The sequence below is a fragment of the Haemaphysalis longicornis genome, unplaced genomic scaffold (assembly GCF_048455015.1).
Source record: "Haemaphysalis longicornis isolate Haplotype H1 unplaced genomic scaffold, Haemaphysalis longicornis Haplotype H1 scaffold_1, whole genome shotgun sequence".
NCBI classification, from domain to species: Eukaryota; Metazoa; Arthropoda; class Arachnida; order Ixodida; family Ixodidae; genus Haemaphysalis; species Haemaphysalis longicornis.
This window is the reverse complement of record NW_027526203.1, coordinates 142,600,852-142,625,013: the sequence shown is the minus strand read 5'-3', so window position 1 is coordinate 142,625,013 and position 24,162 is coordinate 142,600,852. Positions and strand designations below refer to the sequence as shown.

Below are 24,162 nucleotides of genomic sequence, written 5' to 3'. Positions count from 1 at the left end.
GCGACGCATCTTGGGGGTTCACTTGGTGTTTCCGTTGGGTTGATTCTCTAATTGCGTGAAACGTGTGAGGAACGCGTATGATGTATTCTTTATTTCTTTGGCCGGTGCTGGAACGACCGCGGCTATGACGCAACGTGGCGCGGCTATGACGCAACACAATCCAACACAATCCACTTTAATCCAATCCAATCCAATCCAATCTAATCCAAGCCAAGCCAACCCAATCGAATCCAATCCAATGCCCATGGAGGAAGAAAAAGTTAGGAGACGGCATGACGTCACGCAGCTAGCCTTCGCAAGCCCAGCTTCGTTGAAGCCGCTCCCTCCGCCGTTTCTCTTTCTCAAGCCGCCGAAGTCGGCCCAGCACGTGACCTCCATGGTCGGCGGGGCCGGCGGCGGCGGCGGTCTCCGACTCCGGCACATCTCTCGTGTTTGGTTGGGGGTAGGTTTTCCCCGTCCTTCCTGCATTTGTCTGTTCGGTGATCTCATGGCCGCGAGCGGGCAGGAGTGCCGCGTATGTGCGAGAGACAAAAGCCGTGGAAAAAAAAAAACAACATATAGCAGGCTTCGAGACAACGGGCAGCAGAGTAGTTTCGAGCAGACGAAATTGAAGAGCTCGCGGTTGCGGCGCGCTGGGGTCACGTGGTGCAGTGACGCCTGGGCCGACTTCGATTTTACTTTTTATGTATAGGCTTCACGTTTTTCCGGTAGCGCCGTCTCCTAACTTTTTCTTCCTCCATGCCAATGCCCCTCGTGAGAGTGTGTTCGCTATCGGAGAGGAGAGGGGGTGAGCGGCGGAGAGCGCAGCTCGCACGGCGAGGAGAATGGGGGAGGGGTGTGGACGGACAACAACAACGCCGTATGGAGGGACAAGGCGAGTGAATGAGATGCAGTCGCATCTAAAACATTTGGCGAAGCGACGCCGACTAGGAATCGCACGCACGCATCAGAGCATGTGTCTCAAATTCACGCGTGCGGCTAGTCGTGGCAGCCATATTTCCGAGCTGCCGTACATCGCATCGGACCGCTGTGTCGTGCATGTGTCTCGCATTCTAGGAATCCTGGGATGGTTCTTACCTTCGCAGAAGTTAAGAACCATCAGAGGATTCCTAGACTGTACTAGGCATCGCTTTCGGCTACATCTACGAATATAAGAGAGGGGGCAAATACGGATCTTCGATTGCCTGTGTACGGGGGTGGGTTCACGAGCGGAGAAAATGGTTGTACGCATGATGTGCGGGTCTGGTTCAGACAAGGGAATAGCGCAGGAACGAGGACCTGAAGTTGCCTTACTTCTTACTGCTCCTTGTCATAGAAGCATGCTCGTCATAGAAGTATGCAACAACACTTTTTATATTGAGCCAGTCCATGCTGTTTTTTCGTTTCAATTATCCCACGGGAGACACAGTGTATAGAATATTTTGCAAGTTATATGTCAGGGCTCCGCTGCATAGCCGCGCGGTTGGTGGTGCAGACGGAGGACACAAGCGGCGGAGTTTCCGAGCAATGATGCCATTAGTATACAGTGTCACTGGAAGGCCTATTTTGATCATTGAAAACGAGAAAGAAAAATTTTCCCTTTTGCCGGAAGGGTACTGGTAAAATATTGCGTGTAAAATCAGCCCCACCAGTTTGAAAATAAAAATGGGGCATTGGGCAGCAGAACAATACAGGAGATAACACCTGCCTACAAACCACACTGACGTGCGTCCAACCGCACTGACATTAAATGGTATCCGCCTAACTAATGACTGAATTGTTCTGGTGGAAAAAGTCTGAAGCAAAACAAAATAAGGGCTCATAGTTGCATTTAGAAAGTGGATAGCACAGTCTGAGTTCATTACCATTGTATTTATGCTCGAACTGCTTCAAGTGGAGCCGAAAAGACAAAAATGCGCAGGCCAGGAAAGCTTTATTTCTTGTTTTACTTCTCCCAGGGAGCGAGAAATTTCGCCGTGTGGTGTCGCCACTTTTCGTTCCGCAACCCCACGAGTCACTGCGTGCTCTCCCCCTGGGAAGCTGCGTCGGGGTCGGTGGCGTCCTGCCACGAAATCAGCAGAGGTGAGCTCGCCGTGCCGCTGCGCTGAGGTTCCTATCAGAGGGAGCAAGATGGGGATGGTGGCGTACACATTTCTTGCTTTAAAAAGTAAGCTGGAGTAGAGGGCTCAATGTTGGGGCTACTCTTGTGTCTAAATTCCTATGTCAAACCGACAACAACGACTCTGCTTCTATGCACACTTTTACGGCATAGGGGATCGATAATGTTACAATTAGGCAGAGCTCGACAAAATGATATTGCATATTTGGTAAAGTGTGCAGACAGCCATCTAAGTGAAGCGTGAATACGTCCCCCCAGCTTTTTCATACACAAAGCAAAAAATTAAACGCAGTTCCACCCAGTGTGAAATCTGCGGAAACAGCGTAGCTGTGGGTTGGATTTACGAGGATTCCGTTTAGCTTCGGCTTCTTTTTTGAGCATAACGTTAGAGTTGCCTTAGCAGCTAACCGACATATATTTTGTGTTCAAGTAGTTCCGATAAAACAGTAGCTACAGCCATTTTCTCTAACCGTAACTCTCTCCGTATAGGGCCCTCGTATTGACAGCCTACAGAAATTATGTAGCGCCTACAACCTCACTGTGAACTAACTCATTCGTACAAGTAAATGAAACTCGGAGTAATGGCAGAGTCGTCTTAGCGGCAAATTGTCAAATCATATGTTTCGCAATGCTTTTGTTAACGCAAGAGTGAGAGCCGTTTTCTGTAATCATACTCCTTCCGTCGGTGGCCGTGCTTCACTGCGGAACAGTAAATGTGGGAAAGCCGGCTTACAAAAATCAGGCTTACACCGATTTTTAAAAGTTGGTTTCACCTCCAAACAGGAATGGATTGGTGAAAAGATATTTTTAGGAGCAACATAAGTCGTACTAAATCAAAATATGAGGGCCCTATGACTCTTTTAAATGTTTAATGAACTTTTTTTTTATACTTTGAACAGGTTTTTGCGGGGCGGAGAAACCTGCTACGGATGGAAAATGACAAGATACCAGGACAGATTGTCATTGAAACCCAGCTCTAGAACAGCTCGGCTTTTAAAAAAACGCGCATCTTCAAACAGAGAACTCAGTACGCTATGTCGAAAAAAGCAATTGAGGCAAGATATGTGTTTAGAATAATTTAACTGGGAATAAATGGCCAATGTAACAGATGACTCTACTACTTCTTCCCATACACTAAGACAAGTGGAGAGGGGTCGAGGAAGAAAGTCACAAGCAGTGTGTGAACAAGCTTCATAAATGCGTCATCATGACTGACTGCCCTCGCACGGTCAAATTTGACTGAAACCTGTCGCGTCTGTCTATGGTTTGTCACCCATATATAGTTAGTTTTCAGATTAAGCAAAAAGGCAGCCGTGCTCGAACGTTTACCCGACACAATCGAATGCGCATGTTGTCCAAGTAAGGCTGTACCAAGCTTCTACACAATCGGGGAAATTGACGACGAAACACGAAAAACCATCGCTTCTCAAAGTGACATGCCTTGTATCAGGGACACATTCACTTTATTGATCCAAGGGAACGAACTCACAATCGCATCATTCCCAGCGCCAGCAATTACGTTCTTCTCAGTAACTGGTGTGAGGTATCGAAATTTTGAAAACATTAATATTATAAGCACTCTTTTTACTACCGCGTGTAATACCGCAAGAATGAAGCATTCACATGGTCGTCATGTGCTTTTAAACAGTATTACACCGCATATACAATACGCTTCGCCAAGTAACGCAGCCTTACGAAATAAAACTTGCCTCGCTATTTGAGAAAACACGCCGATCAAAATGTGTTACCAATTGCAAAAGATTTGTGCACTTGTGGGGGCGTGTCATGCCCCCTCAATAAACCACCACCAGGTCATATTGCCTTATTTTAACAATTTCTAGGACAGAATTTTGACAGAGGGGCGGTCAAGCTTTGAGTCACTCACCTGGGGAGTCGACGGGGCAGAGGAGAACGAGGACCCGATGAGCCAGGGCTGCTCCACGTCGGTGAGCAGGCTTTTTCCAGTTGTGTTCAGCTGGTGCCACAGGTAAGATGAACTGCCGGAAGCATCCCTGGGCGGAGACGGCGTCCTCATCTTTTCGCCGTCACTCACGTCGCCGGGTCGGAGCTGGACAACAAAGCGTAAATTAATTTTAAATTGAGGAATTCATCAGAGAACATCCAATGACCCTCATAAACATTTGCTGTTTCAAGTTTCTGCAGGTAAACTGAGACCGCGTGGAAGTGCTAGCCGGCTTTGAAATTGCCCCCCCCCCCCCCCCCCCCCTCGGCCACGTCACTCAGCACTCCCTTTTGGTTACAGACTGACCGAACGGGAATTTTCCACATTTACAGTCGTGAATGCACTTTGTCAATAATTTCCAGTTGCTTTAAAAGTACAGTATGTATTTGTCTAACAGTCTGCACCCCACAGCTTAGCGACTTCGAAATTCGCAGAGAATTCCATATTGCGCAGGGAAAACCAGCTGCGGATCGGCAATTCACTAGCACACAGTAGAAAGTCACTGAAGCGCGTTACCGTTCTCTGCAATCCCTATTTCTCCAGACTCCGCGGAAGTAGCGGGGCACCACTTACTGGTTTCCCCTTCGGAACTTTTGCTTTTCAGGCTGCAGTTGCAGAGTTCAAATGTGCTGCGCAGTTTGAAAAAAGTATATTTGGAATAGCGGTCAGTCCTACCGGAAGGAGCGCGTCCGCTGTGATCACTTTTTCGGTGCGTTGGCTGTGATGGTGACGGGCAGCGTTCTCTTCCTGAGCGCGGCCGTGCAGTTGCGTGCCGAACTTACGGGCACCCCGGCTGCAGAAATTCGGCTTTTGCGCGTGAGCGTAGGCCCCAAGCTCGAAGATTCGCTTCACGCATATATATGAATCCATAAAATGACGGTCCTATGCAATCGCGAAAGATACACGCCAGTTTTTCAAGCTACAGCGTCTCCCACAGAATGGAAATAATTGGCGGACCCCGTGAATGGGAGGAAATCGAACTAACACAAAGCCTTCATCCTGCCATACCTGGGTTGAATGAACTTGTGTGCGGCATTTTTTTTAGAGTGTTCTTGTGAATGGCACAGTTGGGGATTTTTTTGAGCACTGAGCGGTGGAGAGTCTAGAAATTCAACCTGGGTCAAGGAACTTTCAACTTCCCAATCTTCCTGGCGAAGACGTCACCAGCTCCAAGCGCAGAGAACGTTATAGACAAAGGAATTGAGGCTTTTCGAGGCGCAGCCAGCCCCCCTCCCCCCACCCCCCCACCTCCCCTCCCCTTCCTCGGGAGCTGCACGGGGAGGCCAGCGTTATCTGATGCAACTGGGTGCATCTTCCACCGGCGAGTCACTTCCCCAACCCGGCGGGTGCCATACGCGGAGGCCATAGTTATCTTGTGTAAGAGAAAACCCAGGGGCGCCCCCGGCAAGAATGACACCCCCAGCATCTCCCCGGAAAACTGGGAGACAATTGAATGATACGGGAACTCCTTTGCTTTCCTTCCTCATGTAAACTTGCGCGCTTTTGCTAGATCATACCGGGTGAACGGAAGAAGCATGGCTGCGAGAGGAAGCACTCAAATCGCTGTGTCGAATGTACCGTTCCGCTTTCTTGCGGAAGGCCTTACGTGGGCCATACTATCGCTTCGTTCGCCATTGGGCCAGGGAACACGACGTATCCATCAGAAATGCCTAGGGTGCACATTTCCCTACTCAGTTCCATGCCTGCGGTTGTGAACTACGGTTTAAACAACTTAAAGGGGCACTGACACAAAATTTTGAAGGCGAGATAACGTCGGAGATAGATTGGTGGGAACACATATACATCATCTGCAAAATATCAGCGGCGAATACAGCCTAGAACATATTTAAAATCAATTTTGAAGTGTGCGAAACGCAACCGAGCAGCCAGCAGAGGACCACGCGCAATTGTAAATAAACAACATCCAAACACGTCACGAGTTTGTGTTTGCCGATTCCGCACTACCGGCGTTTTACGCGGGCTCGCCCGGCTCGCCGCTCCAATCGGAGGGCCGGAGGGCGGAGCTTCTGCACTCGAGAACGAACGACCCGATCGTTGGCGGCGGAGGCGCCGTGATTTCGTCAGCTAATCGGGCAGCTGGCCGCGACCAAAGTTCTACAGCGATTCCAGGCACTCTGTTTCTATTACTGTTTATTACCATTGGATGCGAAAACGCGCCGGAGGCACGAAAAGCCCACTGAGCTAGCCGCACGGTCGCTGTGCAGGCGGCGGCCACGGCCGCGAAGTGGCCCAGGCCGGCGCAGGGAGCTCGAGTGATAGCTTGTTACCGCTGCACGAAATTGTCCCGAAGTCCCGACCATAGTGGCTTACATGAGAAAAGAGTTAATGATGCGATGGCGGGTTGCATTAAAAATTGTCATCTGCACCGCTTACGAGAGCGGCACTCGAATATCCGCCGCAGTGCTAAGCCGAACACATCTGTAGGCGGACCTGTAGGCAGACCGGCCGGCTGCTCCCAGCGCGCGTCTTGCCACCCACCGTCTCGAGCGTCGCGCGTCGTTCTTTAGCCGCGGTAGCATTTGCAGTCGCAGCGCCTGCGTCACATCCACGGTCGCTTTTTAATTAAGCGCCTCACGAGATCAGTACTTGGGGGCATTCGCAGAAACTGCCGTCGATGCGGATTCGACAGTACTACGGCGGCTCTGCTCTGTGATATCCCTCCGACGGTCACGTGGTCAGCTTTGTTCACACAAAATCCACAAAATCCATCGTTTCGCGGCACTCGCTGAAACCGAAACTGCTACTGGCCGCATTTAAAATCCCTCTAATTAAACAACCGTCGCACGCTGAAGCAAATGAGGTTTCTACAGGTTATAAGTAGGTCACTAGCTACTTATCGCAACGAAAAAAACAAGATGCTAAATTTTTGTGTCAGTGCCCCTTTAAGATACTGAACAACAGCCGCAACAAGGCGCCGCGTTAGCTATAGTTGAAGCGTAGCACATCAAAAAGAGGAAGCGAGCGCATGTGTGAGTGACTCAATGACACTGTGCGCTAGCGAAATGGGCTTTCTGGAATAAGTGAAGTAAAATCTTCCTACTATGCGCTACGAACACGATGCCATATGTGTGTTTGTTACACCCGTACATTTTTTTTTCTCTTCTACTAAACCTGTACAAGCTCGCCGGGTATATTGGCTCATGTAAAATGAAATGAAGTTAGTTGGAAGTTAGCGCCGTAGTTCTCTACTTTGTATTCGCTGCCCGTATTTTTTCGTAGCGTTTCATACAATAGGGAGTAATCTCCAACCAGCACAGCAGAAATTTCTACGTAGTAGAACTTCATGACCATATATTTCGTGCCACGCCCTTTCGAAATTCTTTAAACAAGCACTGCCGTTTCGCTGAGTCTGTGACTCGGTGGGTCGCAACGCTGAAGGGATGAAAGAACTCTTCGGTGACTGTGAAGCGAAATAAATCGTAGAAATCGTGTCTTGCTTCGACTCGCCTGCATGAAATCTGTTCATTACACCCAGAAACAGCAGGACCGCTCTAACGGGCGCCGAGCTGGGCTCTCGATTACAAACATACAGCGCCTTATGCTTGTGGGATCGGCTGACATCTATCAAGTCAGATTCCGGGACATTGGCTCACATCCACTGAAGATGAGGCAGTAATAAGAAGAATAGACTATTTATTACATATTTAATATATTACTTTTATTATGATTAATGCAGTACAACCGTTATTATTGTAATTATAACTATTTTACGAATCAAATATGCGTTAGCGCTCTCATCTATGGTGAAATTAAAGGCATCAATGTCTCGTGAATGAACGAATTACCTTCTTGTCATCCCCGAGGACCTTCGTGACGAAATTTCGGAAATGTGCCATGACGACACATCTTCCGGACATCTCCGCACAGCTCGCACAATTGGAAAAATCAAGGCAAAGTATTTCTGGCCCCGCCTTACATCCGACGTCACCCACTACGTCTGGAGTTGCCGTGACTGCCAGCAACAAAAAACGCCACCGACGAGACCTGCCGGACTTCTGCAGCCAATCGCCGTCCCATCGAGGCCCTTCCAACAGATCGGAATGAACCTTCTGGGCCCGTTCCCTATGTCCCGATCCGATAACAAGTGGATTGTCGTAGCGACAGACTACATGACGCGCTACGCAGAGACCGCCGCTCTTCCGAGGGGGACTGCACAAGAAGTCGCCAAGTTCTTCATGAACCAAGTTGTGCTGCGGCATGGAGCCCCCGAAGTCCTAATCACGGACCGCGGAACGGCCTTCACTGCGGAGCTCATGCAAGGAATCTTACTCTATAGCAACACGGATCACCGAAGAACGACGGCGTATCATCCCCAAACGAACGGACTAACATAACGTCTGAACAAGACAATCGCGGATATGCTGTCTATGTACGTCGACGTTGAACATATCACTTGGGACGAAGTCCTTCCGTATGTCACGTATGCGTACAATACAGCGACCCAGGAAACTACGCAGATGACACCGTTGGAGCTTGTCTACGGAAGACGGCTGACTACGATGCTCGACGCCATGCTTCCGCACGTAGAAGACGACGACCTCAACGCCGACGTCCAAGGATACCTTCAACGTGCGGAGGAAGCCCACCAGCTCCCTCGAGTTCGTATAACGGACCAGCAGCTGGTGGATGCCACACGCTACAATCTCCGACGCTGGCACGCCGAGTACCACCCTGGGGATCGTGTGTGGGTTTGGACTCCCATCCGACGACGCGGACTCAGTGAGAAGCTTCTGGGATGGTATTTCGGACCCTACCGTATTCTATGGCGTGTTGGCCAACGTACCTACGAGGTGGTCCCGGATGGTGATTCCGGCACATCACGACGACGCATGGGGCCCGAAGTCGTCCACGTGGTTCGCCTCAAACCTTACTACGCAAGATGACGGACTTTTTTTTGTTGTTGTTTGTTCGGACTGCTATTTTATTTTAGCATCGGGTTGATGCACTCTTAGAGGGGGGTAATGCCGCGAACCATGCATTTGGTTTGTTTATTTATGGTTTGTGTTTACTGCCCGGCTGCGCCCGGCTCCGTTATCGGTGTCCCAAGCGAAGCGCATGCTACATTCTTTATTATTATGCCGCACGGGTTATCTCATTCGGATCAGGAGAGCGTTTCGCCCGAACGTCAGCTGGCCTGGAATAATCTTCTTTGATCTACAATGTTCTGGATGTAAATCGACGTTTCGAGACACACTCACGCCGAAAGATAAAAGCCATCAGAGCAGACGCCGCGGCATTCATTCGACAACCGGCGCTCGCCGACGCACGTCACTTTGTTGACTGCTGTTTCGCCGCCTGTGTACTACTTTTTGAGTTGTTAGGGGAGCACAAGTTCGCTCCAATAAACTTGTTTTCCTTGAAGACAACTGCGTCGTCTTGGGCCACATGACGTTATGATGTTTCGTATGGCGTCAAAACAAGATGGCTTGGCTTTACTGCCGACTGCACGGCTCGCCAGTCCTCCGACAGAATTAGTCGTCCAAGCGTTTAGTCGACCGGTGGTCGGTGGCTGGCGGCGGGTTGTCGCAATTCGTTAGCTCAGTTCAAACAAAGCCACGGCAAGTTTGTGCCAGGAAGAATGCGCCTTTAGTTTGTTAGTTTGTAGACTGCATCAAGCTGTATGTCCAACTCGCTTCACACAAGCGCACATGCGACGCTTTGCTGACTGCATGGTACGCTAGTAGAAAAATGTAAGGCCAATTGAGAAGAGTCAGCGAAGTTGATATAGGTACTAAGGCATTAAATCCCGGAAACGTTTATCGTACAGCGTATAAGCAGGCTGCGAGAAGCACTTCTTGCGCTGGGTGAAGTAGTACAGAAGGACCACACATCTGCGAACGCTTTTGCGTCTAAGGAATGCAGTCGCTAGACATGAAATATTGTGGGATTTTGGGTCATGTAAGCTGATTGAAATTCTAAAACTAAATAGAAATGTAAACTGGCTATACTATTTATACCTTATATTTCCGTCCCTGAGGTCGCTGGCTTATGGCCGGGTGGTGTGAAGGACAGGTGTATTGTTCTGCAAGACGCAAATTCGAATCCCCGGTAGTGCATGTTTCTTTTTGAAGTTGATTTATTTGTTTTTGGGAAATGTTTTCTATACTGAATTTATCATATTTGCGCTGTAACGTTCATTGCTCCACGGGCGAGTTCGCACAACGCGTGCAAACTGACACTGACGCGCTGGCGAGTTCTCGTTGGCGTGGTGTTGCCATATGCACCGACTGGTTGCGGGCACAGTCCCGAAGCAGCCGACCCTTGGCCTGGTGGGAACACGCCTCTAACGATACAGGCACGAGCCAGGCAAGCCCCAAAGATGGTGGAAAAGCGCATCGCATTTGAGCGTCTGCGGCGACGCGGAGGGCGCACATTCACCGCACATGCCTCAGCTAGCGATTGTTACGATTCCAAGCCGTGCTGGTAGGCTTATCTGACGCATTTTAAAGCCGACAACATGGGAGATGCGCTGTATTCCGATTACTGGGATGTCGAGAATGCCCAGAAAACGATAACGTGCGATGTTAAGCATGTTGTTTCACAGAACCGAAACTGGTTTGAATTCTAATCTTGGACATCGTGGAATCACGTAGCATCTTGTATTTACGTCACTGCTGCTAGTTGGTGCGGCCGCCGCAAACAGTGCATGGTAGTTGTGCTTTTTTCAGGCTTTATCAAAAAATACCGCCTTAACGGCCGCATAAACGATGAAAAGTGTGTTCATTTGAGCCAGTCTACGCAGTACAAGCAAAAAGAGGAGCTTGACCAATTTACTTCAGTGTCCCTTTAAGGAACAAATTCTCGCAGAATGACCGATAAGCATAAGCAAAACTCACCTTCTGGGGGACAGGAGTAGAGGTGTCGAAGGACAAGTCGATGAGGGATGGCTCCGCTTGGTCATGGAGGAAGCCAATGTGGTCCCAATTACTGGCCTGGACAGAGAGCGAATGTTCGTTTAGCACAGAGTCTGTCTAGATGCGCGTTTTCATGAGATACCCGCCATATATAAATAAATAAATAACGACTGTGTATCCTGCGCATGTTTTCTTGTCTTCTTCTTTTCTTGCTAAAAAATTGCTGTTGTCACTGATTACTGTATAAACCCCCCTTATGTAATGCCCTAGAGGCCCTTAAGGTATATAAATAAATAAATAAATATGGGATTATCACGTTTAGCGACGGCATACTCGACAAAAGCTTCGAACGCTCCGCTCCGACTATATTCAGGGAGAGGGTCTCCGCTTCCTGAAGGCAGAGGGCGCATGATTACAACAGACGGTGAGGGTACCGTTGCAGGTCCAGTCGAAACGAAGCGTACGGGCAAAACGTCTTCAACTGCTAGCGCGGGGGGAACGGCCTTCGCACATCTGCTTTGGTTTTCGCAAGAAAAGGGGTTAGCACCCTTATTTTATTGAAAAGTAAACACTGCCTTAACTGTTACTAAAAAAAAAAAAAAAAACAACAGGACAGCCAGCGCATGTTCGTTAACAAAATGTTCCGTAAAGAGGCCAAGTAACTTCACGTAAAGAAAAAAAAACACATCCCGCCTTCAGAGAAGCACATCTATTCAAGGGTAGTGGCAATTCACGCGAAAGATTGAAGCTACACGTTAGAGTTTGTTTAAAGCGATGTTGACTTGAAAGATGAAGACAGGCTCAAGGCAGGAAGACAGTCTACCTGATACCACGGGATGGAGACATTTTCCCCAGCTGAATATTCGTGTTTGTAAAATAAAATGAGGCGGGACCCCCTTTTGGGCAATTATCAGAGTGCAAAGCTTGCATATTGTCACGTAGACAAAGACGGCGCAGCTGTCTTAAAGGGAAAAACAAGTTTATTGGAGCGAACTCGTGCTCCCCTAACAACTCGAAGAATACACAGGCGGCGAAGCAGCAGTCAACAAGTGATGCTCGTAGGCGAGTGTCGGCGAATCGAATACCGCGGCGTCTGCTCTGCAGGCTTTTATCTTTCGGCGCGAGTGTTTCTCGAACCGTCGATTTACATCCAGAACATTGTAGATCAAAGAAGATTATTCCAGGCCAGTTGACGTTCGGGCGAAACGCTCTCCTTATCCGAATAAGATAACCCGCGTGGCATAAAAATAAAGAATGGAACATGCGCTTCGCTTAGGACACAGATAACACAGCCGGGCGTAGCCGGCCAGTAAAAACAAACCATAAATAAACAAACCCAATGCATGGTTCGCGGCAATATTTGAATCGTCGTCTTCCCGCTTTCTTTTCAAGGGTCCGACCCGACAGCTCCGCACAACCTCCCTTTATTTTATGGGTTGTTTATGTTTTGATTGCCATTGCTCCCGTCAGCATCAAGCAGAGTATTTTTTATCATGTGATTTTTTCTGATTTTATCTCGCCTGCTGTCATGGCCGTTTCTTGCTCCGGTTTTCTATGTATTTTTAAAAAAGCCACCCGACGTGAATCTTAGTTGAGAGAAAGCTGTACTTCTCTTCTTGTGTTAATCTATCAGTCGGCTGCCCTAAGCCTGCCGAGGGATATCTGTACGTTAAGTTGACATCTATGAACAGATGCTCTCTGGTGTCGTTTAATGGCTGTTCGATTTTCTTGGGAGTATTTGTGTCAAGTAAACAAGAAAATATTTGTATAAAGATGCGTGTTATGTAGGGCTCCCTGAACAAATGTACCGCTTGATTTATAGAGTAGGAAGTGGTAAAGATGTGCTTCAAAAAGTGAAGCGTATGCAGGTACCTCGTAGCGTAAAGACGTTCTTTTTCAAATTGCATACTGAAACCCTCCCTGTTAAAACGTGGATTGCAGAAAAAGAATTTTTCGTTCCATGGGGAATTGAATTTTATATGCAAAAAGCTGAAAGAATTGAGCATGTATTCCTCGATTGTTAGGATGTTGTGTTACTGTGGGATCTGCTCCAACATACCCTGATAAAGTGTGCCTGTGGATGCCCAAGCCATACGGTGTTTGCTGGTGGAAAGCGAGAATAGCATGCCTTACGACCTGATCATGCTTGTTGGATTGAGCTGTATTCGGAAGGCAAGAACGGCCGCGAGGTTTAACAACCATGCGCGAAGCGTGAGACAGTATATCAGAGAAGAAATGGTTGTATACCTGGAAAATAACAAAAAATTAAAGCCGTTCCACTCAATGTGAAAGCTGTAGGAAGTGCAGAGCAGTGATTCGCCATAATGGGCTGTACCGCCGTTATCCGCTCACTGCTACCACCCCATGCCATTTCAAATTCCCGCCTTCGCGGTGCTCGCGCGACCCCTGCCTGAAACTTCGCATCGGGAGTTCTGTTCTTTTTGTGCTTGATTGAATTTCGTATGCTGAAGCTGCCTTGCGTCATTTCGAACGCGTAGTTTTTTTCTTGCGCGGCTGGAGCGTTTATGCGGCATTTCGAACGCGCCATTTTCTTCTTGTGAGGGGAGCCGTTCTGCGTCATTTCGAACGCGCCATTTCTTTCTTGCGCGGCCGCGTTTTTCGATTACTATCGTAAAAACCAACCCAACGACCGTTCCTAACTAAATGAACGCGGGCGCTGCCGGTTAATTACGTATATTTTGCCTCAAATGCACCTACAGTTTTCTTTGCGCTAAACGACGGGGAGATGTAGGACAAGCGCCAGCGGTTCATGAGTTTCGAACGCTTATGACTATATAAACCGCTTGGCTTTCGAAGTCTCTGGGGTACGCCGCAAAGACAGCGCTAGAACGGAACGCCCTGTTTCTCTACTTGGGTCCAGCGAGCGAGCTACGACGACAAAGCGAGCGCGTAAAATGCTCTGCACTTAAACAAATATGTGTCGAATCCTCCCGAATGCCTTGCAGACATGGAATCGTGGGTACAACTAAGGGACTTTTAAACACATGACGTCAGCCAAAGTGAGGTTGACGGCTTGTATTAATGTGTGACTGTGTTTTGCATGTGCCAAAGCAGGCAATAAAAGAAAAAAAAAAGCCGCGGTGGCTCAATGGCTAAGGCGGTGTGCTGCTGTGCCCCAGGACAAGGCAGGGGTTTCCGCAGGCATCGAATCAAGGGGGGGGTGTCTCAATGGCCCGAGGGGGGGGGGGGGGTTCATAAACTAGAAAAGCTGTTTTTTTATCCCACTAGTTAAATAATTAAGTTAAATAATTAAGTTAAATAATTAGGTCAAATTATTAGTTAATTAATTAGGTTAGGTTAACTAGTTAAATAATTAAGTTAAATAACTAGTTAAATAAACTTCCCTCGACCGTGGGACTGTCCTGCATACTCGCGTTTCCGCTGCCTCCATTGGACCATTTTTCCCCGGGCACCCAACGTCACTCCCAAAATCACTTCAAGCAAGTGGTATTCCACTTGCGTGGTATTCCACTTGGGCGTATTAAAAATGGCAGTAAGGCACACCCCCGAAAATATCTGGGTTTCGGAGAACTCGTGCACAAAATGTTCTCGTCCTGCAGTTGCTCCCGCACCCACCCGTCACCCGTACCGTTCATATGAATGCCACGGTAGCAGGCGAAAGTTCCGTGACTAATCTGCGGCCGTTGAAGCTCCCCTTTTCCTTACCTTTTTTTTATTATTTTCGCTACTCCCTGGCTGGTAGCAATGTGCTCGCAGCGTGGTCAGCCTCAAACCACTTTGCCCCTTTCCTTTGAAAGCCTTTTTTGTGTGCACATACGAACTTGCCACGAGCTGTCGAAAAAAAGGAAATAAATACGTGCAACGCTCGGGGGGCGCACTTTTGTTTATTTTGCCCGAGGCTACTGCCAAGAATAGCAGACGGGCAGCCCGCGCATGCGCAGATCGATACTGAAAAAGGTCCATACAAGGACTGACAAGAGTGAAATTTGGGGATTCAAGGGGGGGTGTCCAGAAAAACTAGGGGGGGTCTACACACCCCCTAGGGGGGGTGTAGGGAAATCACTGGGACAAGGGTTGGATTCCCGGTGGCGGTGGCCGCTTTTTTGATGGAGGCGAAAAGCGGAAACGCCCGTGTGTTCGAGATTTCAGCGCACGTTAAAGAACCCAGGTGCTCAAAATTAATCCGGTGTCGTCCACTACGGTGGTCCTAATAGCCTGTGTAGCATACGTGGGGGCGTTAAACCTCATAGCCAGTCAATGATAGTAGGGTGGGCAGGTTTTTGCTGTATACTTTCTCTTTAGGCTCGACGTTACGGAAGGCTCACAGACCGCGCTCGTGCTGTTTTTCGCTGCAAGAATAACCCTGCAGCACGAAAAACGCAGATTAAAATTAGACCCCCCCCCTTTGCCCCCCCTCCCTCCCTCCCCCCTCCCTCCCCCCTCCCCCCTTTTCTGAAAAAAAAAGACTAGTCCGCTTGGCAAAGAAATGTATGCATTAAAACGTGTGGAGCAGGATTTCGCGATTGTGTAGTGCCGGATAAATTATTTTGATACAATGCAGCGTGGTGAGTTCTGTTTGTAATTCCGGAAATCCCGTTGCAAAACACGGACCCCGAGAGGTCTTCAGTGCGCACTGTCTGTTAAAAGATTCACAAATTGTAAGTGCCCTGGTTGTCAAGGTCTTAAAAAACGCCGAAGTAAGTTGGAAACATTGTCTTTCACACAAAATGTGTACAATGCCTAAGCCATGGCCCAAAAAAAATTTCGGCTCTTTGGTGCACAATTTTGGACGAGAAAAGTGCGTTGCAAAGTGCTGTGCGGAAGCAGTTGGACGAATGAGGTAGCAGTACATGCGACCACGTTTGTATTCAGACCGTGCTGCTTGGACGGCTCAGTGACGACGAATCAATGAGCTGATTTGGCAACTGTGGGCCGAAACTATAGTCTGGTTTCACTTCCAAAAGATAATCCAAGAGTCGGAACACTTGTAATAACGTTTACTGTGCCCGCTGAGACGGAAGGCAAAAGTCGTGTCGGCTGAGGCTTAGCGAAGAGCGGAGAGAGTTTAATTGCATTGAAGAAATCCGCGCAAACATCATCGAGAAGGTTCGGGATGGAAAACTCGGGAAATTTTTTCGTGCGTATAATAGAAGGCCGGCGGAAGCGGCCAGACTTGATAATTACTTACATTCACACGAAGCATTGCACAACATCTTTGCGTATTGCCTTAGCAAATGAGCTCAGTGAATACTAGGCTGTGAAAATTTGCGAGGGCGTTAGTCTCCCCTGGGGCTTTGTTCTTCAATGTTGTACTAAAAATTATTTCCCGAGCAATGCAATCGAAAGCTTGTTTTGTTCAACTAGACAACCTTCAAGTTTTAATTAAAACAATAATAGAATAATACAGTCAGAACAAAAAGTTTACTAGATGTTTTCGCCATAAAAAATGACTTCAAAATGACAACTGCTTTTTATATGTGCAAGCTACGGTAATTTGCCTATTTATGCACCGCATAAAATAGAAGACCAAACAGTTCTGTGTTGATTACGAAAGGGTTCAGAAGGTAATCAATCGACAGCTATTTATTCAAATCTACGACCCCCGGTAGAATTGGAGGGCCATAAAAGATTGCAGATTACAGCTTCAGAGAACGTCTCTAAAAGTGACGGACTGTTACAAATATTTGTGTTGAATAGGCCCCTTATACCCCAGCAGGGTGCAGTCCATGAGAAAATGACGTATTTGAATATAACAATGCGGCACAAAAGAGATGCGCGCCACGTCCGTGAAAGCAGTTGCGCCTCGCGGTGTAAAGGTGATTGTGCGCAGTAAGGAAACGGTTCACTTGCACACATGCGTCATTTCGATTGATTGATTGTAGGGTTTAACGCGCCGACGCAACGAAGGCGATGAGGCGCGCCGTAGTGGAGGGCTCCGGATTAATTTTGACCACCTGGGGATCTTTAACGTGCGCCGAAATCTCGTACACACGGGCGTTTTTGCTTTTCGCCTCCATCAGAAAAGCGGCCGCCGCGGCCGGGAATCGAACCCGCGACCTCGTGCTCAGCAGCGCAACGCCTTAGCCACTGAGCCACCGCGGCGGGTCCACATGCGTCATTTCAAAAAAAAAAAAAAAAAGGGGGAAACTGGAAATTAGGGCACACATTACGTAACCTGTCATCAGCTGGGAGTTCTTCACTGTCGGTCTCGAAGGGGCCACGAACACAGCTGCTTGCTCAACTCGAAGAAGTATGCGTCTCAAAACTTAAAATACGTTCTCCCGCCGTTCGCATACCTGACGACTCACACGAAACCAATCTCGGTTTCACGTAAATATTTTACCATGGCTTTCTGGCTGTCTTCTCGGAATAAAAAATCGGCGCTGCTTGCAGTAGTGGTGCAAGGCTGGAGAAACTGCGGAGCTGGTGGTCGACCTAGGTTCGTCTGATTTTGCTAATTTTTCTAGGTGTTGCTAGGCTTTGATATGTTTTTTTTAGGTTTCGCGATGTTCTGGCTATGCAAGGCTAAGTGTTGAGGGGTGAGGTCAAGTTTAGTAGGCTTTTACAAGGCCGTTCCGGTCAGTCGCCCACACTGACAGCGGATCCCAGAGGGGATCAAGCTATAGGTCGACCGCCAGCTCGGTCACCACTAGTGCACCCTCACTTATCACCACTAGTGCAAGCTGCGCCAATTTTCGTTGACGTAGCCCAAAAAAGACTGTTACCTTTACAATTGTACAGTAAGGGGTGCACATACGCAATGCCCCTAGGGTATGCTCACACTTGAGCAGGTGCGAAAGCTGGCTTCACAGTTATAATACCGTATCTGCGGTCGTGCACCCTTTACAGGGGGCGTAGTTTTTTTTTTCTAGTTTTTTTTTTTTTTTTTTTGCGAGCGCTACCAGACCAAGATGCAGCTAAAACAGCTCCGCTGTTAAAAAGAACTCATTTGATTTCAGGTACACTTAGATATTTTTGCGAGATCCTGTAGTTGCCTCCGATTTGTGGCAGGTTTTACCGGCGTGTCAGGTGATTCTTCACTTTGAAAGGTGCGGAAATCGAGAAAATCCCGCAGCGCTACCAACCTTCGTCGGTATCTTCGTTGGACTCTGGAGCGTTAGCACGTGACTGCAGACAGGTCACGGCAGTGCCACCGTTATGCATTGTTTTTTCCCAGTTATAAAACTAGATAAGTGTGATTTGCCCTAGCTAGGGAACTTTGTAAACGTAGTAACTGTCGGCGTATTTCTGTGAAACATTCAATGGGCAAGGATTGCAACTTCTGAAGAAAATAATAAAAAAAGTACAATGCAAGAAATAGTGGCGGCGAAACACAAAACAAAAAAGTAGCCATGTAGAACTTTCTGCTGGGCTGGTTGGCGATGATGTCCCATGGTTTGAAGCGCAGCGAAAAAAGAAATACAATGTGGCGAAGGTAAACTAGGCAGTACGAGCATTCGTGAAGAAACACCAAAGACCCTTTCTTGTAGAAAGATGGTTAAAACGCGGAGCATTCTCCCATGCTACCTGAGTTAATAGTCAAAGTCTAAAATGCAAACAGCAACAACCGTTTCGGAATGGTGTAGTCGAATAGACGATGGCTTCATCACGCGAGGGACCTAGGTTTGATCACAACCATGAGAAGCATTTTTTGCTTGAGGCGCTTGATGTGCCTTCGTGGAAACCCATTTCTCTTATCATCATTATCGTTTAGTGAAACCCATTGGCTAAAGTTGGCTTTCCTGCAGTGCGTCTTCCGCGAAAAACGACGCCATCAGTGAGACGTAGAAAGCTTCGCTTCAAAAAGGACAGTAGCTTACGTACAGTCTACTTTCCGCTGGCCGTGCGTGTGTTTTTGTTGAGCTTCAAACCGTAGGAACAAATCAGAAAGACATCTCATGAAAGAAACAGAATCGCCTAGTCTCCTTCGTAAATTACCCCGCCTAATGTTCACTATTAGCGCGTTTGTCCTTCCAAATAGCAGCGGCCGCGATGCAGCATCCCATGCTCTAAGCGGATCACCGCGGTTGCGGTGCCACCACTGCCGTAGAGCGATGGTTTCCAGTTTCAGGCATGCGAGGTACGTGCATTGGCATACGCGGACGACATCGCTTTATTTTGTCGTGACAGAAAAAGCATTAGCAACGCAGTTGCGTTGCTTAAGACGTTTTGTGAATATACTAGGAGCTCTGTAAATTGGAGCAAGTGCTTGGGATTCTGGTACGGCAATTGGGACGTAACCGCTAGTGTCTTTGAAGGTATGAACTGGCAGGTTGTGCCGGTCAAATAGTTAGACGTTCCACTTGGAAACTACAGAGATAGTGACCCGTACTGGCGAAGCCAGACGACTGCGATGCGTGATAAAGCGGAAAAGTGGGAAGGCGTGCAACATATTTTTGTTCACGGCGTGCAACATATTTTTGTTCGCGAAACTTTGGTACGTTTTGAAAGTGATCCACTGTTCACGCGCCAATGTACAGCGGCTGCATCGCGTTTGTGCTGTTTTTGTTTGGGGCTCGTCCTGGGAAAGGACAAGTAGGACGAATCTTTTTCGAAGAGTACGCGAAGGCGGTTTATCGCTCTCGCATTTTTTTTTGAAACAAGTGGTGAATCGTTTTTATTTCTTGCGCGAGGTAAAGGACCCCTTCCTGCGCACTGTTATTCAAGTCAGGTTAGGCAGACTATTGCCCAATTCATTGTTACGTCTTGTCGAAGCTACAATAGAGCAGTACACTGGTATTTAAAAGAAGTTGTACAAGCAACACAATTTCTTTGTGTACGGTTCTCTATGGAGTACTTGAGTGCCGTGTCGAAGAAAAAGTTGTATAAAGACCTTGCTAAAATCTGTTTTCCGGTTCCTTTATACCGATCCATGTTTCCGGTGGGCCCCGGGCAGAACGTTTTGAAACGTGTAAAAGCTATGGCCATTCCCCCGGGTGTTAAAACATTTTTCTTTCAACTACACTGTGGAGTGTTACCAGCCAGTTAAAACATGGATGTTGGAAAAGGGTCTGTTTGTGCCATGGGGTGTGGACTGTTCTTTGTGTAAAAAGCCCGAGACGGTGGAACATGTTTTTTTGTATTGTTGGGATGGGGTGTTTTTGTGGGACGTGCTTCAGCGAACATTGAAAAAGGAGTTTCCGTTGAGCCCTTACGGCATTCGGTTTTTAGCGGTGCACAACGATAATGAAGGGCCTTATGACCTTGTGATGTTGCTGGTCCTCCATGGAATATGGAGGTCTCGAATGGCGTTTCGGCACTGTGACGTAGACGGAAAGCCAGCAAGGCAGTATTTCAGTGAGAGTGCCCAACGTATTGCAGAAATGTGGAAAAGTCAACAACGTACTCCTGAATGGTTGCATGAATTTGAAAAGGTATTGTCTATGCCCCGTTTTTAGTCACGTTGCGCTGGCTTAAGTGAAGTCAGCGCTTTTATTTTATGTACCACTGTTGCTAGATGATGTCTAAAACCGGCAATAAAGGAAAAAAAAAAAAGCCGTAGAGCGATGCAGTCGTGTTGTTACGAACCTGACATCCACGGAAGGGTCCACTGGGTGGAGTAGCGAACGGATCTTGTGGTAGCTCCGGCTTCGTGGTCGGCTGTGTCACTGATGGTGAACGCTGTAGCGGCCGCACTCCACCGGTTTTCTCTGTCACCTCGCTTCTGCAGAGGCATATAATAATTGTCCTTCAATCTAGTCAATGAAAATTCCAACAGCGCAACATGTATTCTGAAGATTTATGTATGAAATATTTTATTATTTTACCTAAAACCTATAGAAAATAATAAGACTGGGTTCAACCTCATCGGCCCAGAAAAGGGGCTTCAGACTCTCAAAAAGTTCGCTGATGAGCCCTTTTGTTTAAAACACGAATTGTGAGAGCAACTGTTGAGATGTTTTTGTTGCTATGAAATTACGTTTTACTGCGTAAAAATCGGGGTGTCGAAATAAAAAAAAAAAAAAAAAACGGTTGGGTTACTGTTGGGGTTTAGGTGAATCCATTTCGTTCCGGTTCAGTTCCGGTTCGACTGAATGACGTACCGAACAGCCACGTGAACCAGTTCGGAAACGTTTAACAGTTTCGCGAACTGGTTCGATTAGTTGAATTATCAGCTAAGTGAGGAAATATTTTTAGTAATTAAAAAAAAAACGAAAATTCAAAATACTGCTTTTTCTCAAAAATAGGGGTACAATTTCAAAGTCAGCATTGAGAAATCGGGCCAGATATTATGGAAAAGAGAGTAGTGACGATCTACCAGTCAATTTCTCCCCCAGTCCTTATGTAGCTTTAGGGACTAGTTTGGGGTGAATTCCCAAAAGATAAGAAAAGTCTGCCAGTCGGCTAGTTCATTTTGGACGAAAAATTTACATATGGCTCCTTTCGCACAGGGAATAAGATATCAGAAGTTATTTTGTAGAAGAGAAACTGTCCATTTCTAAAAAAAAAGTCCAAAAAGAGGCTCGAGTCACGGGCCGACTGGACGAATTGCGCAAAATTGAAAACTTTTACCTCTGTGGAACGCCCGATTTTGTAGCTATGGCCGCAGAGTTTTTCTGCGGAGACTTTGCATACATTTAAATGAGTTGACATACTTAGTTCTTGCTTACAGAAGGAAATATTTCCAATAAAAATTACAAACATTGCACAAATGTCGGTTCCCGCATTCCTGCATACATACAAACAAATTACGGTGTTCGATTGTTTTTGCTATTTCTCTTCCATCATTTTCATTCTCCGTGCCAATTTCAGTTTGTGTAGAAACAAATGGTTCTTTTAGAAAGATGCGCTGCACTGCAGGTAAGTCGGGCATTTTTTGTCTAATTTGAAACCGAATATAGAAGTGGCCATCTAAGATTTTTTTTCAAACTTTCACAAGTCGAAGCTAAGGTTGTTCCTGATCACCTGCTTGGATAACATGGCACATTATTTCTGTGGCTTTATAGCTTCAAAGCACGAAAAATGTCGTGTTAGCAGGGTTGGAGGTTACATACGGCGTGGTTTGTAACCAGCGTCTGGATTGAACGTAAGACAACAAAATGGCCGGTACAAACTTGCCCGGTCTGCACGTCCTTAGAAAATAATGATTACACCAGGCGGCACGGCGCTCGCTGCATTTTCAGCGACGACAAGTTTGTTTTTTGTGAAAGGTCAGACAAAGGATGGGACGTGTTTTTGGCTTTTTGGATTTGCTGAAGGCAGCGTAGGAGTGCCGAAATTTTTGCGTATATACCCTGCGCGGAATAACTTAAAACCAAGTGATGGGTTTTTGTTTTCGTTTTCCCTGCGCACACACTCTTCAAAAAATCCCCCCACCTCCCCGAAGGGGATCACGCGGAAATGCGAATGCATTGGGTGCACCGATGAGTGCGCTGCGAGTAATTATTATTAATGGCGTACTTAATGAAGAGAGACGAGACCGACTTCCATCGCTATCAAGGCGCCAGTCGGCAAGCAGTCACGGAGAGAGGCGCGCGCTCCACTGCATTTATATATATTCCGAGCGAAGCGAGTGGAGAGGGTACGCGGAGAGGAGAGAGAGACCCGCGCAAACACGCCAGCCCACGCGTGAGCTCTCTCTCCGCCGAGCTCCGCGATGCGAGCGCCCTCACACGCCCGAGTGCGCTCCTCCTCTCCCCTTGCCCTCCACTACTCCCGCCCGAGCTACCACCTGCTCCGGTTGCTAGGCGAGCCACAGCTGTTGCTAGGGCGCGGAGAGATAACACCTGCGTGCGGACGCCGGCCAACGGAGCACGACAGCCCCCGACTAAGAAATGCATTCGCATTTAAAAATATTGACGCGTTTGATGCTCCAAGGCTATGCCTATGCTATGAGGCGCACCGTGTATTGCAGGGCGACAGAAAAAATTGACAATGTTTAACGAGCGTCTAAATATCGACACATTGATGTTTTCGTTTTTTGTGTGGATCAAAAAAAATATAAAAAAAGAACGGCCGCCGGGGGCAGTGATCCAACCTGCATCTGCCAGGAGATTAGGCACTGAAACACTTCTTCGGATAGCTTTTGTCAAATATTTACTCTTTCCAGGTGTGCGGCGTTTTAAAACAAATTGTATGCGGTCTGATTGCTCCTAGAGTCGCACCGGAGGAAGGGCAAAGGCGTTATTTCATATCACCTGCAGGATGCCGAAAGAGCTCGGCCCTTTTCATTTGCTCAGCACTGAACTCTGCACGCGTGTTTCATTTGCTCAGCACTGAACTCTGCACGCGTGGCCAACAGCAACAAACCATTGCACGATTGGTGCGTATACCTTGCCTCATGTTGCTACCATTTTTGGAGCGTTGACAGTGGTGTTATTGCTCTGTCAGGGAAAGGGCGTGAGAAGTTACGATGTTCGTCTCGCGTGAAAGAGAAAAGCCCGGAATGTTATTGACCGTACATCATCAATCCGAAAGGTCGAAACGCATCCTCGTGAACCGGTTACCGTTATTTTTGTTGTTCAGTTCAGGTTCGTTATTGGACCGCTCGAAAAATAATGGTTCAGGTTCAGTTAAAAAAAAAAAACGATTCAATGCCGGTTTTCGGTTCGGTTTGGTTTCACTGGTTAAAGTGCGGCTTCAGCTTAAACGGAAACCAAAGGCAACCACAACGAAAATCGTAGCGGGCGGGCGGGTAACCGGTCCCGAAACGCCCTATCCCAAACCGACAAATTACTGCATGCCCTACACACCGGGGCAGCTGATTCAACGGGGCAGGTGTACCAGCGCACCACCGACGGCAATTCGTTCGCGGGGCGTTGCGTCGCGTGCATACTTCGCGTTGCGCTCACGTTGATCCCCTCCCTCTGCAGTGCCAGCTGTCCAAACAGGAAAGAAAGCGCCGATGCCACCTCCGAAGCAGAAGAAGAAGAAGAAGAAGAAGAAGAAGAAGAAGAAGAAGAAGAAGAAGACGAAACACATTTATTTGGGGTCAGAGTTAGTTGACGATGGTGGCCGCCCGGGCGACCAGTGAAGCTTGAGCCTCCTGATCTGGGCAGCGCAGCGCCTCCTCCCACTGCTCACATGTGGTTATTTTCGGGTAGGGATCTCTCGGGCATCCCCACATAAGGTGATGAGGGGGGCCGAGGGACTGACAGGCAGTACAGTCAGGTGAAAGGTATAGGGCTGGCTGAATTAGGTGTAATTTAGCGAGATTGGGAAATGTGTTCGTCTGTAAAAGACGCCATGCGTGTTCTTGCTGGGCGGTGAGTTGTGTGTGTGCCGGGGGGTAGACACGGCGAGAG

At 47.8% G+C, this 24,162-nt stretch overlaps 1 protein-coding gene across 1 annotated transcript; it reads right to left on the bottom strand.

Annotated features, from left to right (window-relative positions):
- Positions 1 to 1,900: 1,900 nt before the first annotated feature.
- LOC144154936 (uncharacterized) lies at positions 1,901 to 23,200 on the bottom strand. The gene is made up of 5 exons (XM_077686082.1): positions 23,196 to 23,200; positions 20,447 to 20,582; positions 10,919 to 11,014; positions 3,984 to 4,166; positions 1,901 to 2,092 (listed from the first exon to the last, which is right to left on the bottom strand). The coding sequence occupies exons 1-5, from the start codon at positions 23,198 to 23,200 to the stop codon at positions 1,994 to 1,996; spliced, it is 519 nt and encodes a 172-aa protein (XP_077542208.1). The 3' UTR covers positions 1,901 to 1,993.
- Between the last annotated feature and the right edge of the window lie 962 nt (positions 23,201 to 24,162).

Bases quoted from the DNA above. Each gene is read 5' to 3' on its own strand.
- LOC144154936 (XM_077686082.1), bottom strand. The intron at 11,015-20,446 runs GTTCGTAACAAC...CTCTCTGTCCAG, and splicing joins GACCCTTCCGTGGATGTCAG to GCCAGTAATTGGGACCACAT. The intron at 4,167-10,918 runs GTGAGTTTTGCT...TTTGTTGTCCAG, and splicing joins CTACTCCTGTCCCCCAGAAG to CTCCGACCCGGCGACGTGAG.